We start from the raw sequence: 13435 nt of genomic DNA on the forward strand, positions 1-13435 counted from the left end.
CCCCTCTTCAGGGAGAACTCCTGGAGAGGAGCCAGAAGCTGCTGAAATGCCCGCTGGGGGATCAGAGCTCCGCATCTCCTGTGTGTGGGGAGCCATGGTGGGAGAGCATGCTGACCGGGGATGGGGGATGCTGGCTGTTGTGTGTACAGTTCACGCCTGTGTTCAGAGCACACCCATCTTGGATCATGAAGTGAACCATCATGCAGTACTCATGCCATACACGCAAAGTATGAGTGCCAGTTTATATTTGTAAAAGAATTCTCCTTACCTCTGACTCAGAGCTTGAAATAGATATGTCTTCCTTGTGAGTTACATTAATTAGTGAGAGATATTTTCCACTTGAAGGGAGACTATGTTGAGCAGTGACTGCAGCCAAGCTTCTTTACGACGACATGTTCTGATAGAGTAGCAATCGTGGGGGCTGGGGGAGGGTAGCTAAATATAGCAGACACGGGCAACTTGAAACTGAAGCACCATTTAAAACTCTCCTCTGCTGTTAACTAAAATTGATCTCGCTATGCCGAGCTAAAAATAGCAGGAGGGAAGAAGAGAATAGACAATGTTTTCATATCTCCCTGTGGGCATTCTCAGTGGCAGTGAGCGCGACCTTCCGCGCCCTCCAGAGAGCAGAACAAAGGCTGGCACTTCACATCTGCTCAGATCAGCATCCCGTCTAGTTGGTTGGCGGTCTGTTTGCCATTTATGCCCGCTGTTGTGGATACACTGTTTTTGCTAGGCTGGGATTTTATTTTTCCTTTCTTTCCTATTCCGTTACCAAAAGAATATAGCCCCGTACTGCTTCTCAAATTCAAAACAGCAGATACCATAAAACAAAGAGAAATAAAGAACTAGCTCATTACCAGGTCAGAAGCCTCCGCCTCAGCGTTAAACAAAGCACAGGGAGCCTCCTGTGTTTCTTAGAGACTGTAAACACCCCATCAACAGAAAAAAAGGGAGCCAATTCTGTGCACCAGGCTCCAAATTGCCATTTTAGTAATGCAGGGATGTAGGCTCCCCCCCCCCTTGGAAAAAAAAAGGCCTGGGGTATATGCAATGGATGGTGGTTAATTCCGAAACTGACAACTGATCAAAGTACAGAAAATAAATGCCTTTGAAGCGTTCAGACACCAGGGACTATTCATTCCACCCTTTCCAAGATTGGGAATCACTGGGGGAAAGGGGATAGAAAGATCATAAGAACTAGAAGTGGGAAGAATGGGAGGAGCGGGTGCCACCTGGGCATGTTCTATGACCTCTGCCCTCATAAACTCACAGGAGCTGTAGCTGCCTGAATAAGACCCTCAAAGATCAAGGTAGGCGATCTTTTAGCACACAGGGGGAAGGGGATCCTAAACACCCAACCCCAGTAGGGAGGCTACGAGCACGTGGTGGTTTCTGGGAAAGGGCGAATCTGTCTTCCTTAAGGGCGTGGACTGTGGTGCCTTGACTGTCGCAGAGGATAGTCTCATTCCCATGAGAGTAAGCATAGCACAAAATTGAACTCTGAGGATTTTTTTAAAAAAAAGACACAAAGTTGGAAATCGGTGCGGGGGAGGTAGTAAGTAGATCTGAAAAGAGTTATGGGGAGGGATGGGGGTAAATATGATCAAAATACTTTGTATAAAAATTTCAAACAATTAATAGAAATATTTTGTTTTTAAAAACCAGAACTCAGGTAACTCTCCCTTAACACGAAATGAGTTATACTTTGTCACTAAAAGGGTTCTGCCAAAGGATTAAAGAAACGAACTTTATGAAATCATTTTTAATGGCAATGCTGGAAGTCCTTTTGTTATTGCTAACATTAATTAACTGCTGTCTGACTCAGTCTGGCTAAAGCCACAGAAAGCAACAATTTGCTGCTGAAGATACTATCTGTAAGGAGGCTAACATCTGAGACATCCATTTGTTTATGTATTCAGTCATCTAATATTTATTGAGCATCTACTATGTGCCAGGCGCTAGCAGGAACAGAGAATGCCAACATGGATAAAGCAAACACATTCCTTTTAAAAAGCAGGGAAGAGCCAACAGTGAACAAGAGAAAATACCCACAAGGAGAAGGGAGTGACTGCATAAAGTGTCACGTGGAAGACAAATGTGAATTTTTTCCCTGTAGCACCATGTTGAGGTAATTCAGAGTATGTAGTCTTGAACCCTCATTATTATGCCTGAAATAGCCTCTTCTGTAGCTTGAGGGCCTACCATTAGCTCATATGTTAGATCCCCACTTCCCTACTGCAGCGTGGGGAAGCATTTGGGTCACGAAGACTGAGTGCCAATGAATGGATTAATCCAGTCTCCTATTCATGAGAAGCAGGTTAGTTGCCACGAGAGTGGGCTGTTGTAGAGTATGTTCTAAACTCACCTCCTCTATGGAGTCTTTGCTTTAAAGATAGGGTATCACTATATGTGTACGAATGAATATAGGCCAGGAACTTGCTATTAGATGAGGCTGGCCCAAACTCACAGAGATCCACCTGCCTCTGCCTCCAAACCCGTGGGAATAAAGCTGCATTCTCTCATATCTGACTGCGTCATGTCCTCTGGATGACAGGAGTGAGCAGATGGTCACATTTATGTTCCTGGGCTTCCTAGCCTTCAGAACTACTAGCCAAACACATCTCGACCTCTTTTTATAAATCATTAAGTCTTGGGGGTTCTCTTTTGGACCCAGACAAGTAAGGATTCTGGCTTCTAATATGACCTCTGTAATATTTTCAGCCCCATTGTTGGACACAAGTCATTCATCCACATTGGATATGAAAGCAAAGAGAAACAGCATCAAACTGCTGACAAGGAACATGAATAATAATGTCAAAACAATAACAACAATGACAAACCCCCAAATCCATCCTGGTTGCAGATATTCTAGGAACATAGACCCAGCTGTCCTTAGGAAGGAGGGAACCCTAGATGTTGGTCTATCTTTGCTCACCCTACACACTGGGTTAGGCTTTCTGAAAGACTGGTGTGGTGTTAAAGATCACCATCAACTCAGGGTTAGAACAGAAGTTATCCCGTATCCAAGCCAGAGGGGCCTGAAGTTGGCAGTGCTCCATAACAGGAGACCGTCTGGCCAAGGGGTAGAGCTTCATTCCCTGCAGGAATCAGAAGAGACAACTATCCAGCTGTATTACCCTAGAAAACCCATCTGTCTTACCACAGCTCTGTCCCTCAGTCTATCATGCAGATGACAATAACTCAAGGGCACTTGCGAAATGGTACAAGGTATATTTGAGACAGGGAGGTGAAGGCCATAGGTTAGCCTGCATTTGAACACTGTCAATCACCTGGGATCAATATTCACAGGAACCACCCTTCTCTGTCTGTCTGAGGTCATTTACTCTCTGCCTCCTTTGTGGCAGGTTCTACAAGTATCCTGGCCTAATCCCTGTTCTATATATCACTTCCTTCTATCATTTAGGTCAACCCATCCCTCATAGTGACTTCTAGCCATCGAGGGAGGCTGAGGCTGGCCCTCATCTCCTCTCTGTTCTGCTCTCTGTTGACACTGACTCCAAATGAAAGTTTATATCCTTGATAAAACAAACCACCACTAACAAAAGGACTAGATTTTACGGGATTACTAGCTCTCAGTAGGCAGAGCATGGGTCAGTTGAGCTACAATCCCAGCACATTTTATATCAAGAAGCCACTTTGTTAAAGAGCAAAGACCAGGCTGGAATACGGCTCCCAACTGATGAAGGGCTTACTGGGTAAACACAAACACCTACTGTCCAGAGCCCGTGTGGGCATGATGGTACGCACTTATAAATCCAGTGCTGAGGAGGGAGAGACAGTTGGGTCCCCAAGAATCTCTGGCTGGTCAGTTTAGTTACTTATCGAGTTCCAGGCCATGTGAGATCCTGTCTCAACAAACAGCAGAAAAGGTAGATGATGCTTGAAGAGGGATACTAGAGTCTGACCTCTAGCCTTCTTTCAGATATACATATATGTGCATATAAGCGCTTGTACACACACACACACACACACACACACACACACTCACGCTTACAGTGAAGGATGATGAGCAAAGTCTTGTAATTACCTAGCAGTGTTCTCAGTAATTGATGTTCTCACCCTGGGACCCATCTCCAGTCCTGTAAAATGTAACTCAGCCAGCCAGGGTCTTGGTAATTCTACAGGAAATTCTATGTGCTGATATTCAGAACAACTATGCAACATGCCCATTCATGTGGTACCCGTTCATAGCCAAGTCAAACCAGCAGCCCACAGGGTCCTCTTGGCTTTAGAGGGTTCCTGCCTCTCTGACAGGTAATGGCCTTCCAAGGCTTGACTTGAGAAAACCTGTGTTTGTACATGTCACCATGCTACTGCTCTTCACAGTTGTGGCCCTCCTTGAATGGAGACTGTAGATTTGGGACTTCAGAAGGTGAGCCAGGCACTCATAAATGCTACCACTTCTCTCACCAGCCTATCCTGCACACCTACTGCTTCTCACAGGGGATCTCTGAGGGTGAAACCATGGCCATTTCTAAGGCCCCAGAAGCCAAGTGGGCAGGCTTCCTTCCTTCTGAGGCAGGCTCTACACTGAACAAGCAGGCATTCCCTCAAAGAGAATAATAATTAATCAAATCAGACTCCATCTTTATCAAACACAGCAGAGTGACCATTTCTTCTTAGTAATTTCCTGGTTTTAACACCGAAGTCCCATACCCCAGGAATCTTGCCATCATCCATCACTGACAAACCAGAACCATTGCTCACCCTATTTCCCATGGTTGACAACATATAGTACATATGAGAATCAAGTTTCTAGGAAGGGTGACTCTGAATCAAACACTTCCCTGACTGTGTAATACATACTGGGAAGATTGTATTATAAGTTCATTATTCTTAGAATTTAGCATCTAGGATATCAGTGACTCTTAAACTCACCTGTAAGAATCAGTGGAATTTTCTGAACTTTACCTCTCTTAGGGTGGAGTCAGGCCATTGGGGTTGTTTTCTTAAGTCCTGAGTTACTCTAGGAGAACCACTAGCACAAAGAACTGACTTATGGGCCTCTATTCATCTTTTCTTTCTACAGTGCTAATTTTTGGCCCTTCCATTTCAATCATTTTCTCTCTTTGTGGAAGACAAGGAAAAGTAATTTGAAGTACAAAGGTGCTTCACCAGCTGAAATCAGAGATGGTATCACTGCTGGGTATAAAATCTGTAATAACACTAGAGAAGCATGTAAAGAGATCCAAACAGGTTGCTAATGGTAGCTTTGATTATAATACAAAAATATGGAAATAATCTAAACATACATTTACAGAAGAGCCAAAAAGTATGGCAGTAAATGCATATAACTGGAATGAAAAATTAAGCTACAAAATGTCAACAGTGGAACAATGTGACTGCATACATAGACATATATGTATAGATACACACACACAATTTCATTGACTTCTCGCAAGACTTGGAAGTCTTCATTTTCATAGGAAGGATGTCACATATTAGAGGATTCCAGGATGCATACTCATATCTGTGGCAGTAATAAAACTGTCAAGATAGCAAGGTAGACTCTTGCCAGCTGAGAGAGCATCTTCCTCTGCATGTCTCAGGATACACAGAGAAATCCTAACACTGGGTAGCTGTTTCTTCATTTAAGTCCTGCATTGCAACCCAGAATCAGTCTTCTTAGCAGAGGCTCCCCAGTTGCTTTGCAAAAGGTGCAGAGCTGAGCACTGCATTCTCATCCATCATTCCTCCCTCCCATTGTCCGCAGGGAGCAAGGAATCCATTGAAATGCAGGTGTGACGGGAAACCTATGCATTCACGCTTATTAATTTTACTTGGCACTTCTGGGTTGCTGACAAATGGTTAGTTTGAAGAAGGGGCCAGAGCTTACCTGGTCCTAGTTTGGCCACGGCATAGAGGAGGTCATAGTTGAGGACTGGTGTGGCATCACTGATAGGCTTCCAGCCAACAGGAGGAGATGAAGGGGGTGAGATGAGGAACTGTTTGGCAGGCTGTGGGGGTGCCAAATGCAGTTTGTCTCCATCTGTCTCTGGGGTCTGGACCTTTCAAACAAGATAATGAGACATGTGACTGTCCATGCTTGCAGCTGGGCAGGCTTCACTGCGGGCCAGACCGCAGTGGCAATCGCTCCTTATAGCACATAGTGTACTGGACTCATTGTTTGACTTAATCCTTAAAACAGCAGTTTCCATCTTTTAATGAGCACCAGGGTCACCTAGATGACTTCCAAATCGTGTTGTTTAGCTCTGCACTATGTTGTGAGTGTGTACATGTGGAAGCCAGTGGACAGCTTCTGATGTCCTTCCTTGCTTTTTTTTTTTAACCTTGATTTCACCAATAAGATTAGGCTAGATGGGGAACAATCCAGAGTGCTGCCTAAGACCATCAGAAAACACACATAATCACACTATAATTAAAAATATTAGCAAAATTACAGTTATGAAGTAGCAACAAAAATAAATTTGTGGTTGGGGGTCATCACATCCTGAGGAGTTGTATTAAAGGGGTGCAGCATTAAGAAGGTTGACAACTGCCCTAACTCTTCCCATTGCTCTAAGGATAACTATGCACCCCTTAAATGATGACTACCAATGAAGTTTCCTACTACGCCTGAGGGTTGTCAAGCTGTGTCTACTTCTCTGAACTTAACTCTTATGAAAATGGAACCATAGCATGGGTGAGCTCTTGTGTCGAGTTTCCCATTACATTTTAAAGGCACATTATTTGATGATGAATTATCAACATTCTCTCTCTCTCTCTCTCTCTCTCTCTCTCTTTACACACACACACACATACACACACACACACATACACACAGCTGAATAATATGAATAATAGTCCTTTGTGTGGGCATGCTATAGTCTCTTTATTCCTTTATCTGTTGAAGAACTTTAGGTAGTTCTCACTGTTGGCCTATTGTGAACATAGGGCTGCTCTCAATATTCTTGCAGAAGTATTTGTTTGAGTTCCTGATTTTTAGAACCTAGAAGAGTATTTATAGTAATTCCATGTTATCTATTAATGTTTTAATGGAAATCTATCTATCTATCTATCTATCTATCTATCTATCTATCTATCTATCTATCTATCTATAAATATATATCTATGAGTCTATCCTGTATCTATATAGATATGTATGTATCTATGTATGTGGTCTGTCATGTATGTATACATATATGTGTGTATCATATCTATATATCTATATATATGTACCTATCATTTAACTGTACACACCCACACACCCACACCCACACACACAACACACACACACACACACATACACACACACACACACACACACACACACACGGTCTTTTGACACAGGGACTTACTGCACACCTCAGGCTGGCCTTGAATGCAAGGTCTCCTGCCTCAGGAGATAATAATAATAATAATTAATGGTTTTTTGGATTTGTTTTTTTTTCGAGACAGGGTTTCTCTGTATAGCCCTGACTGTCCTGGAACTCACTCTGTAGACCAGGCTGGCCTCGAACTCAGAAATCCGCCTGCCTCTGCCTCCCAGAGTGCTGGAATTATAGGAGTGCACCACCACCTCCCCGCTCATACACCATTATAACTGGTCCTGATGCGGGTTTTAATAAATGATAATCTAAGATTGTCCTAGCTACATGAATTTACAAGAGATGTAGGATTTTAGCAGGAGTCTGCAGCTGACACAACTGTTTCAGATGCATGTTTTAATAAATGATGATCTAAAATTGTCCTAGCTACATGAATTTATAAGAGATGTAGGATTTTAACAGGAGTCTGCAGCTGAAGCGACACTTAAGAGGTGACTATGGCCTAGTGATGGATAAGGTCTTGATGGAGAATGGATACTGACAACTAGTACTGTGAGCTTCATGAACATCCCTAAGAACTACCCAGCCCTGTTCAGAATAGTGAACCTTTGGTTTTACAAAACATGAAATTAATTTTCATGGATTTGTGACTCTTTGTCATTAATGTATTTAGCATACCATTAAGATGATTTAAATTTTAATCACAACCCTGTCAGGAAGGTTAGAAGTCAACTGTGGTGAGATCAGTTCTATTGCAGTTCCTAGCTGGAATTTATTGTTCCTTTGCCAAAAATCTAGGCACTGCTGCACACAGCTTTCCATGCCATCATCATGACAGCTACATGTGTTGATACCATCATCATTGCCATCTTACAGATGAGAACTCTGAGTCCCTGTGAGGTTCTGTGTCTTCTTCTAGTTAGAACATAGCTTGGCAGTTCTTAGGGCCTCTTTTCTAAGACATAGATACTGCTCAATCTGGGACTCACTATCTGTGTCTATTTCTCTCCTTATTTTAAGAACATTAACTCTGAGGATTTCATACATGTATACACATATTTTGATCAGATTCGCTCCCATCCCTTTCCCCTCCTCATGTTCTTTATGCTTTCATATCTACCGAGTCCAGTTTGTGCTGACCATAAAAGCATGGGTGTGGGACCATTCCCTGGAACATACTCAACCTACCAGAGACCACACCACCATGGAAACATCCCCTCTCCCCTAGCATCCATCAACTGTCAAAGGCCCCTCAGTTGGAGGGGGCATCTCCTGGAAAAGGGATTACAGACAATTATAAGGCACCATATGAGCTCTAGGAATCAAACTCATGTCCTTTGGAAGAGCAGCCAGCTTTCTTAACTGCATAACCATCTCCCCAGATTCCCATTCCCATTTTAATTTATTTATTTTTCAACTAACAATGACTTTCTATGCTTTTAACTTTAAATTTATGTGCATGAATGTGTTGCCCACATTTATGTATATCCACCATTTGTGTGTTTGTGGCACCCTAAAGGATCAGAGTAGGGCAACAGATGTTTGTGAACTACCATGTGGGGTACTGGAAATTGAATCTGGTTCTTCTGCAAAAGCAACACATCCTCCAAACTGTTGGGCCAAAACAGCAGGGTGAAGAATTACCTGTGCAAAGTAGAGTTTTAGCTTCTTCCCTCTGAACTGGGTCTCATGAAGCTCTATTCGGGCACGGGCTGCAGATTTGGGGTGACTGAAATTTATTCGAACCCGTCGGAAACTCTTAAATAGCTGGAACGTCACACATTCATCATAGGTCCGGAACAGTCCCTCGAATTTTTCCTGATAGAAACAGAGAAAGAAATCCATTGGTCATGGATCTTACATGGTGTCATGTGACAAAAGCAGGTAACTTTGGTAGGTTGTTGAGAACAGAAAGTTAAATCAGAAGGCACAGGGGCCAGAAACAGAAGCTTTCTTAGCCTGGGTAGCCACGAGGAAGACAAGTGTTCTTCATGTGACCCACAACCAACTTTGTTTTGACATTAAAAAAATAAACAAAACAACCAACAATTTATTGCATCAAACCACTAAGATTTTGTTCTTATTTCTCCATGCAGCATGACTCTATGATACAAAGCAATGATTTAAAATGTTTAATTAAATACAAAATCTTAATTCTACTGGAAAATACCTATTCATGTTCACTCGGCACAAGGCATGCATGGTTTTACAAGGCTACACAGGTTGGGGCTATTTTATTCTGACATGTGGTTGTCTAAAAATTTAACATTAGAGTCCACTACACATGCAAATAAGAGAACACCCAGAAGGGTCCAGAAAGGACTGAAAGGAAATCCAGAGAACTAAACGTGTGTGTGTGTGTGTGTGTGTGTGTGTGTGTGTGTGTAATTAACCATATCTATAGAGTTCTTCTTAGTCTTAAAAAAGAACTTACAAGTAGAAAACCTGTGTATATTAAGCACTGTACATTTTTAATGGCAAAATGGGTCTTATGAGAATACTATCTACAATTAAAAAAAAAGTCCTGATTTTTAAATTCCAACAGTCAACAGTATTTTGACAAAATGCATGAACAATGGATTCTACAAAATTCATAGAATTGTATGTTTGTGGAATAAGTATTCCTGTGTCTTGTACACAGGTCGGGGCCAGGAGTTGTTGCCCAGTGTTGTTCTCAATCTCTTTCCACCTTGGTTTTTGAGGTACAGTCTCCCAGTGAACTGGAGATCATCATTTCTGCTAGACAGGCTGGGCAATGGACTCTAGAATCCACTTGTTCCTGCCCTACTCCCAGTGCTGGGGTTACAGCTGCATGCTAAGGTCATCCCTGCTTTTAATTGGAACCATACTTATTGAGCCATCTGTCCAGCCTCAGGTTCATAGAATTTTAACATCACGTTAGAGCCTAGTGGACGGTGAATTTAACTTTTCCCTCCTCAGTGGCATCATTTTACAGATTAATATTCCCAGCTCATTCAGTAAGTTAAGACCAGTCAAAGTCCCCTGGGCCCTGGCTTCAGAGGTGCTTTTGAACTACGTGAATAATCAAACTACTAGACTGATGGGAAGAAATGTTGTTACTGTAAAGGAAGGATGGCTATAAAATGACCCCAGGGATAATTCTGTGACAAAGGGAAAGAGGATGATGTGGAGTTTGGAATTCATGAGTCCTTCAGCCTTTTAGAAAAGACCCCTCATGTCAGAGAAGAGTTTCTTGTCTCTCTGGCATCCAGAAGGTGTCCTAGCCTTTTATGTACATGCCTGTGGATCTTCCAAACTTAGCAACAGCCCATGCTGAACCCACCATAGCTCTTCCCATGCTTAACTCCCATATCTGACCACTCTCTTATAAGCCGATATGTCATTCCACCCCATCAACCTGGAGCATCCATTCAAAGCTCTGGGCTTGCTTTGCCCAGACATTTGAGAGATTCATTCCTCCTCTTTTCTGCCTTTCTTTTTCTCTTTTCCTGATAGTAGCAAACCAAGCATCTTCCCTTGCCATAGACAGAATAATGGCTTTTCTCCATTATCTCTCAAGTCTTGAGATAAGTCAGCCCCAAAGCCTGAGCCTCTAGGTACCACGCAAAGGCATTCTTTAAGGAATTCTTTCTCCCAGTCCTGTGTCCTTCCAGATAGGAGTTCTGATATTAGCATCCTTTCCCTTTGCACAGTAGGAGTGCTCTGAGCTGGCCAAAACTGGCTAGTGGTTTGATAAGCTATGAGTGTCCTCAGGAATGTGATGGGTTAAGATGTAAAGAACTTATTTTTCATTTATCCTTTGTTTTAGGACCAAATTCTCTTTTTTATTCTTTTTTTTATTCGATATATTTTTTATTTACATTTCAAATGGTTTCCCCTTTTCTGGCCCCCCACTCCCCGAAAGTCCCATAAGCCCCCTTCCCTCTCCCTGTTCTCCTACCTACCCCTTCCCACTTCCCTGTTCTGGTTTTGCCTTATGCTGATACACTGAGTCTTTCCAGAACCAGGGGCCACTCCTTCGTTCTTCTTGTACCTCATTTGATGTGTGGATTATGTTTTGGGTATTCCAGTTTTCCAGGCTAATATCCACTTATTAGTGAGTGCATACCATGACTGATCTTTTGAGACTGGGTTACCTCACTTAGTATGATGTTCTAGGACCAAATTCTTAAGTCATCTCTTTGGCTCACTTATTTTTTCCAGTTGAGAGGTTCTACCTCTCCATCTCCTCACCAAGGCCTAAGAACAAGCAGCTGACTAGTAGAGGATAGGTTTTACCCCTCCTTAAATATCCATTTTTCCATATTACTATTATTTTTTAATATAACGCTATGAGTTTGAGCTGCCAACCTTAAATGCTTATGTTAGAGGAAAAGAGTCAAAAGAGCTGGGCCAAGGGCTCTTGGCAAATGGCGCCATGCGTGTTTCCACATTGAAAGGCTTTGGTCAACCAGCAACACTTGCTGTCTACTGATCTTCAATAGATTGTTCTACACCATGGTTGTCTGGCCTCAGCTTCTAACATAAGTGTCCTATGTCATTTCTGTTGCTATGCTGACAAAATATTCTGACAAAAAGCTAGGGAAACAGAGAAATGAATGGTTTATTTAGAGTATAACTCCAAGTTACAATCCATCATTGTGGGGAAGGTCAAAGCGGGAACCCAAGAAGCTAGACACACACATCTACTTTCATCCACTTTCAGGCAGAGAAGAACAAATGTATCCTTGCTTCTCCATTGCTTTTGAGCTAGTGTTTGTTCTTACATAGTACAGGGCCCAGCCTAGAAAATGGGGCCACAAAAGGAGCACCTGATACCCATACTTAGAGATCCAGTTCAGTGCTCAGGGGCCAGGATTTTCATTGGACCATGTAGGGCTTTATATCTAGAATATTGATAAGAAACATCTGCTATGTGCTTAGAAGGTCCTCTATATGTTTTCAGGAGCTTGTAAGGGGCAGGGGGTGTGAGTGAGAGCTAGCCACGAATGAGGAGGCTTCCATTAATGACATTATAAATATTCATATTTTGAGGTAATAAATAGGATACAACACAATTTGGCTAGAGGAAGACAACACATCAAGCCCATCAATGCACAGGAAGACAAAACAATGACATAGAATGGCCAGCTGCAAGAGTCTTCTACCTCCACCACAGCAAATCTATTACTGTGTTGATGCCCCGTGCTAGCCAAGCACACAGTTAAATGTTGTGGTTCTCCATCTGACAGTTTTCTTCACTGTGGAATCCTTCAGACTTGACTGTGAGATCTCCCTGTAGCCTCTATACTGTTGTATCATGGCAGTCTTTATTTTTTTGGTCTTAAGACACTGAATTCCCAGAAATTGCTAGAGAAGCCAAAAGAGCGAGCTTTTATTGTGTTGGATTTTCTCTCTTAACATTGATCATACCAGATATAAGACAGAAGTTGGAAAATCCTTACTTATAACTGCATTGCAAAGCAACAGTAACAGGTCTTTTGTAAATCAAAACCTTATGATGGGAAATTTCTGTTTTCTGGAAAATGACAAGATATGGTCAGAAGATTGTCATTGCTTTCCAGGTTTGCAAATCTTTTCACTTTTCACTTTAATTTACTTCCAGGGTAGTATGTATCTGTAACTCAATGGTATGTAGAAATGCGCAATGGTATGTTGTTGCAGCTCAGACTCTGAAGCCACAACCAAACAACACTTTAACTATGTTAAGGCTCATGGATCTAACCTTGTACTTTCAGTGGAGTTTATTTTTAACCCCTGCATGACTTTATAATAGTGGTTACCATCATGTACAATAACTTCCCTAAGTTATATGGCCATACAAAATGATGAGTATAATAATACAATTTAAAAGTGACAACCAAGAAAAAAATCCAGTAGAATTCAATTTTTCCAAAATTAATTTTGGCTTTAAAGCTTGTGATTTATCATTGGTAATACACATAAGAGCTACTTTAAAAATAATTGTGTGGGAAGTGGAGGTGGGGGTGGGTAGGTGCCGAAAGAGGGCACTGCATCACTTGGAGCTGGTGTTACAGCTGGTGAACTACCTGAAGTGGGCAGTGAGAACCAAACTGGAGCCTTCTGTAAGAGCTGTGCAAGCTCTGACCTGTGTCTTCAGCCCCAGGAGGGGTTTCCTTTCAGTAAGTTAGCATTCAGCA

The 13435-nt window shown here is 42.2% G+C and overlaps 1 protein-coding gene across 1 annotated transcript in view; it reads right to left on the minus strand.

Moving 5' to 3' along the window:
- The window catches only part of Rcan2 (regulator of calcineurin 2), a 225555-nt gene that overhangs the window by 12875 nt on the left and 199245 nt on the right, over nucleotides 1-13435 (minus strand). The window contains exons 3-4 of the mRNA XM_052193409.1: nucleotides 8937-9110; nucleotides 5861-6032 (exon numbers count right to left, since the gene is read on the minus strand). Coding sequence (XP_052049369.1) covers nucleotides 5861-6032; nucleotides 8937-9110 — 346 coding nt within the window. The remainder of the gene's footprint in view (nucleotides 1-5860; nucleotides 6033-8936; nucleotides 9111-13435) is intronic.

This window comes from Apodemus sylvaticus, chromosome 9 (genome assembly GCF_947179515.1).
Source record: "Apodemus sylvaticus chromosome 9, mApoSyl1.1, whole genome shotgun sequence".
Lineage (NCBI taxonomy): Eukaryota > Metazoa > Chordata > Mammalia > Rodentia > Muridae > Apodemus > Apodemus sylvaticus.